This window comes from Lolium perenne, chromosome 6, assembly GCF_019359855.2.
Source record: "Lolium perenne isolate Kyuss_39 chromosome 6, Kyuss_2.0, whole genome shotgun sequence".
NCBI lineage: Eukaryota > Viridiplantae > Streptophyta > Magnoliopsida > Poales > Poaceae > Lolium > Lolium perenne.
In genome coordinates this window covers 268,184,856-268,188,438 of record NC_067249.2, presented here as the reverse complement: position 1 = coordinate 268,188,438, position 3,583 = coordinate 268,184,856, and the positions used below count along the sequence as shown (strand labels likewise).

General features: G+C 43.3%; 1 protein-coding gene across 2 annotated transcripts; it reads right to left on the bottom strand.

Moving 5' to 3' along the window:
- Positions 1-286: 286 nt before the first annotated feature.
- LOC127305564 (uncharacterized protein At4g26485) lies at positions 287-2,480 on the bottom strand. 2 transcript variants are annotated; one of them, XM_051336041.2, is made up of 4 exons: positions 2,262-2,480; positions 1,738-1,779; positions 1,306-1,504; positions 287-1,179 (listed from the first exon to the last, which is right to left on the bottom strand). In XM_051336041.2, exons 1-4 carry the CDS (start codon positions 2,425-2,427, stop codon positions 420-422), a joined length of 1,167 nt encoding a protein of 388 aa, XP_051192001.1. In that variant the 5' UTR covers positions 2,428-2,480; the 3' UTR covers positions 287-419. The 2 variants fall into 2 exon arrangements, with proteins under 2 accessions (XP_051192001.1, XP_051192002.1); XM_051336042.2 differs by lacking the exon at positions 1,738-1,779 and having other exon boundaries at positions 2,262-2,478.
- Positions 2,481-3,583: the final 1,103 nt, after the last annotated feature.

Here is a 3,583-nt window from a genome sequence, read left to right as displayed (position 1 = left end):
CCATGAGGCAGGTGATGAACAGGTTTTTCTACCTTGTGAGGCCGGTCAGAAATGGGGAAAGAGATGGTAGGGCAGAGTCCAGCAGAAAGGTTTTCCAGCAGCACTTTCATGTTTTCATGGTTTGAACTAAAAATGAACTAAGGGATATGTATATATTGACTTTTCGGACTGCTACAGTACCTCCTTGAATAGTAAGTCAGCGTGACAAGTATGCGGTTTGCTAGTTTGAATGATGTCATCAGATAGGGCCCCGCACAATACCTGCGGGGGAAGCATTGGCAACCGGTAAGATTCCGACCTCAAATCTAAATAGCTTGAGTACTTGGTGAATTTTGTTTTGACCTAGAGGTACAGTTCACATATTTCAGATTAGGATTCTAAAAAAGAATCGTGGGTACCGCCTTAAGTACATCATGCTATCAAATACAAAATTTTTGGAACAAGATGATCATAGACCCAAAAAGGAACTTGAATTTCCTGCTACAACGCTGCTCTTCTTCGAGCCTGCTCTGGAGAGTGTTGCGCACGTGCTCGGAGGTACAAAGAGACTCCGAAGTGGAAATCAGCTCCTGCCGAAACAGCAATAGTTGCTGTTTCTTCTCTTCGTGCAGCTTGGTTACAACATCCAAAGACTCCTGCAGACTATGCAGGGTCTCCCTCTGCGCCATGGTGAATTTCCTGCTGCGACGCTGCTCTTCTTCGAGTCTGCTCTTGAGAGTGATGCGTGCATCCACGCAAGAACGAAGAGACTCCGATATAGAAATCAGCTGTTGCTGCGACATCAATAGTTGTTGTTCCTTCTCTTGGTGCATCTTGGTTACATCATCCAATGACTCCTGCAGCCTGTGCAGGCTCTCCCTCTGCGATGTGGTGAATTTCCTACTAGGAGGCTCTTCAGGTTCTCCACGTTCGACACGGAACTTGAAAGTGTAGCCATTACGCAGAGGGAATTCCTCGTCGCACCATTCACCGTCTCCCCTCTTTTGGTTATAACCTGGGTAGTCTTCTTTCCAAAAGTTGACCTTCTCAGAAATAACAAGTGAAAACTCAGATGCTAATTCTTCAATTTGCCATCTGTCGTAAGGCTGCCCTGTCTTGTGGCTAACGTGGATTTCACCGTCAGGACGAATCAGGTGGCTTGCGTTGCGGAAGAACTTCCTCACTAGCAACTGATGAGCCCTACACGTCACAAGAAATAATAATGTTAATATGAAAGTTTTTCTTAATGGAAAGTGTGAGTTGACACACAAATAATGGGAATAAAATAGATAAATAAAGATAACCATATCAATGGAGTGCACATACTTGATCATATGGTCATCTTGCTCATGTCCTATGAACCCAGCATGTGGAAAATTAAAGACAATCCGATCGAACCGTCTCATCTTCAGACAAGGGTGACGCTTCATCATTTTTGCATCTACGCCATGAAAAACTGTGGCCCCCAACCTTTCTAGCTGTGTTACATTTGATTTAGCTTTACCGTACTTGCTCGTCAGAGCGTCTGTTCATCACGTAGATTGCGAACAAGAAATACAGAGTAAATAGATAAGTTAACTTAAAAAATATCACGAAATTACAGTAATAAACATTATCCCTCAGATTTATAAGGTAAGCAGTGGCAGCCAAATAGGGCTTAATGCAGAATGACGAGTGAAGCAAATAAGAAACCTGGAAAGTAAAAACAATTTAAATAGGAAAAAGCTGCAAGTGAATCCAAGAAAGAGTAGTTGTTACATGGAATGAAATCAAGATACCCTCGTATAGGTTTAAATTGGGCTGCAAATTGCAAAACAATATCGTCAAAACAATAGGTTGATCTAAACAGCTCATAGATAGAGGATAAAGCAGAGTAGCCTACCACGCTCATATATAACAAAACTGAACTTTTAAAATATTCGGTTTTCAACAACTAAATTGAAGGATGAAACCACAGATGGATAGGCGTGTATAATAAATGAACTTGTATAATAGTGATTCTCAGTGCACACGTTCCATGCATGCCACAATTTCTAGCTGTAAGAAATTGGAATATTTTCTTCATGAGTAGTTTCAGTGAGAATCCTTAACGAAATCAATAAAGTTCCAATGCATAGGCGTGTTAAAATAAATTACTAACTCCTTGTCTCAGTACAGTTCTGATAAAATCACTAGCTACCAGCTCAATAAATTACTAAATCCTTGTTTAACCAGCAGATGAACAGATGATCGATTGCCAGCGAGAAGATAAATAAGTCGAGAGCAGGGAGAGTATATCAAACCGTAGGAGTCTAGGGAAGTGGCGACAAGGTTCTCGCCGGAGCCAAATACGGCGGCGAGCGCCAGTGAGAAGGAGAAGTCCCCGTCTCCGACGACCAGGATGCTCTGCGCCGAGGAGTAGTGATTCACCCATTGAACTCCCCTAGCGCTCCTACGCTGCCTCCCCATTTCCGTTTCTTTCACGTCGACGGCATTAAGCTTTCTCGGTGTGTGCTTATAAGTCATCGACACAGCAGGGTCTGCTGTCATCTTTCTCCTTTAATTGCTGATCGCTTTATCTATCCACCCACCTCCTCCCTTTATTCCTTCCTTTCTCGACAAGCCAAACATTGTGGTACCACGTCAATGAGTGTGCAATTCCTTCATTGTTTTCTCATTCGTGCTCACTATTTTCACACCGGAATTTAATCCTTGTCCGGAATTAATTTTATTTTCATCAATCTGAAAAGGAGGGAGTCACAGCCACAGACCGGCGGCAACTTGTGTTCGGAGTCTCCAAAACAAACCGTCCAAGAGGAGCGTGACACATGCCGGTTAGCCGCCCGAGATAAGCCACCCGCGCTGGCGAATCTTGGCAGGCGAGCGGAAGAGAGACGAGGTTTCGTTGGGTGAAGCAGTGTGGAAGGAGCTAGTGCTTTCTTAAACACTTCTTGACAAGTTAATGGATGCCCAATAACTCACGGTCCCTCTGAAAAGGAAAAAATAATTCACGATGGACCCATTGATACCTTTGTGCAGAAAAATGATTTCACTTCAGTGGTGAAGGTACTATTGCCGATGCCTATTAAAGCATCTATCTTTTTTGTGTGGGGAAAAGCATTCCCACCACTTGCGGCTACGAAGTCACACAATTGATGAGGACCATTATCTAGTCTTTGTAGATGTCTAAAAAATGATTTATTGTAGTATATGTTGCCTGGTTAGCAAATGATATGTTGAAAATGTGTCGAAAATATATGCACGTGATGGTAATATTGTAGTATTGTAATAGGATACTACAATACTAGCTCATAGGGTACGTTGTACGGCAGTAGTATTCAAGTCAAAGCTCATGTATCCTAGACCTCCTTATATAATGAGACGTCAGCCAACACAATGTAATCGGGACTAATGGGGGGGCATTGGTCCCGGTTCAACCTAGAAAGCCTTTAGTCTCGGTTCGTTTGGAACCTTTAGTCCCGGTTGGCATTACGAACCGGGACTAAAGGGGTGCCGGCGGTCTGCACTAGTAGAAAATAGGATTTTTGTTCGGAGCTACTCGGAGCATTAGTCCCGGCCGCGTTTGAAACCGGGACTAATGTGAGCATTAGTCCCGGTTCCAACG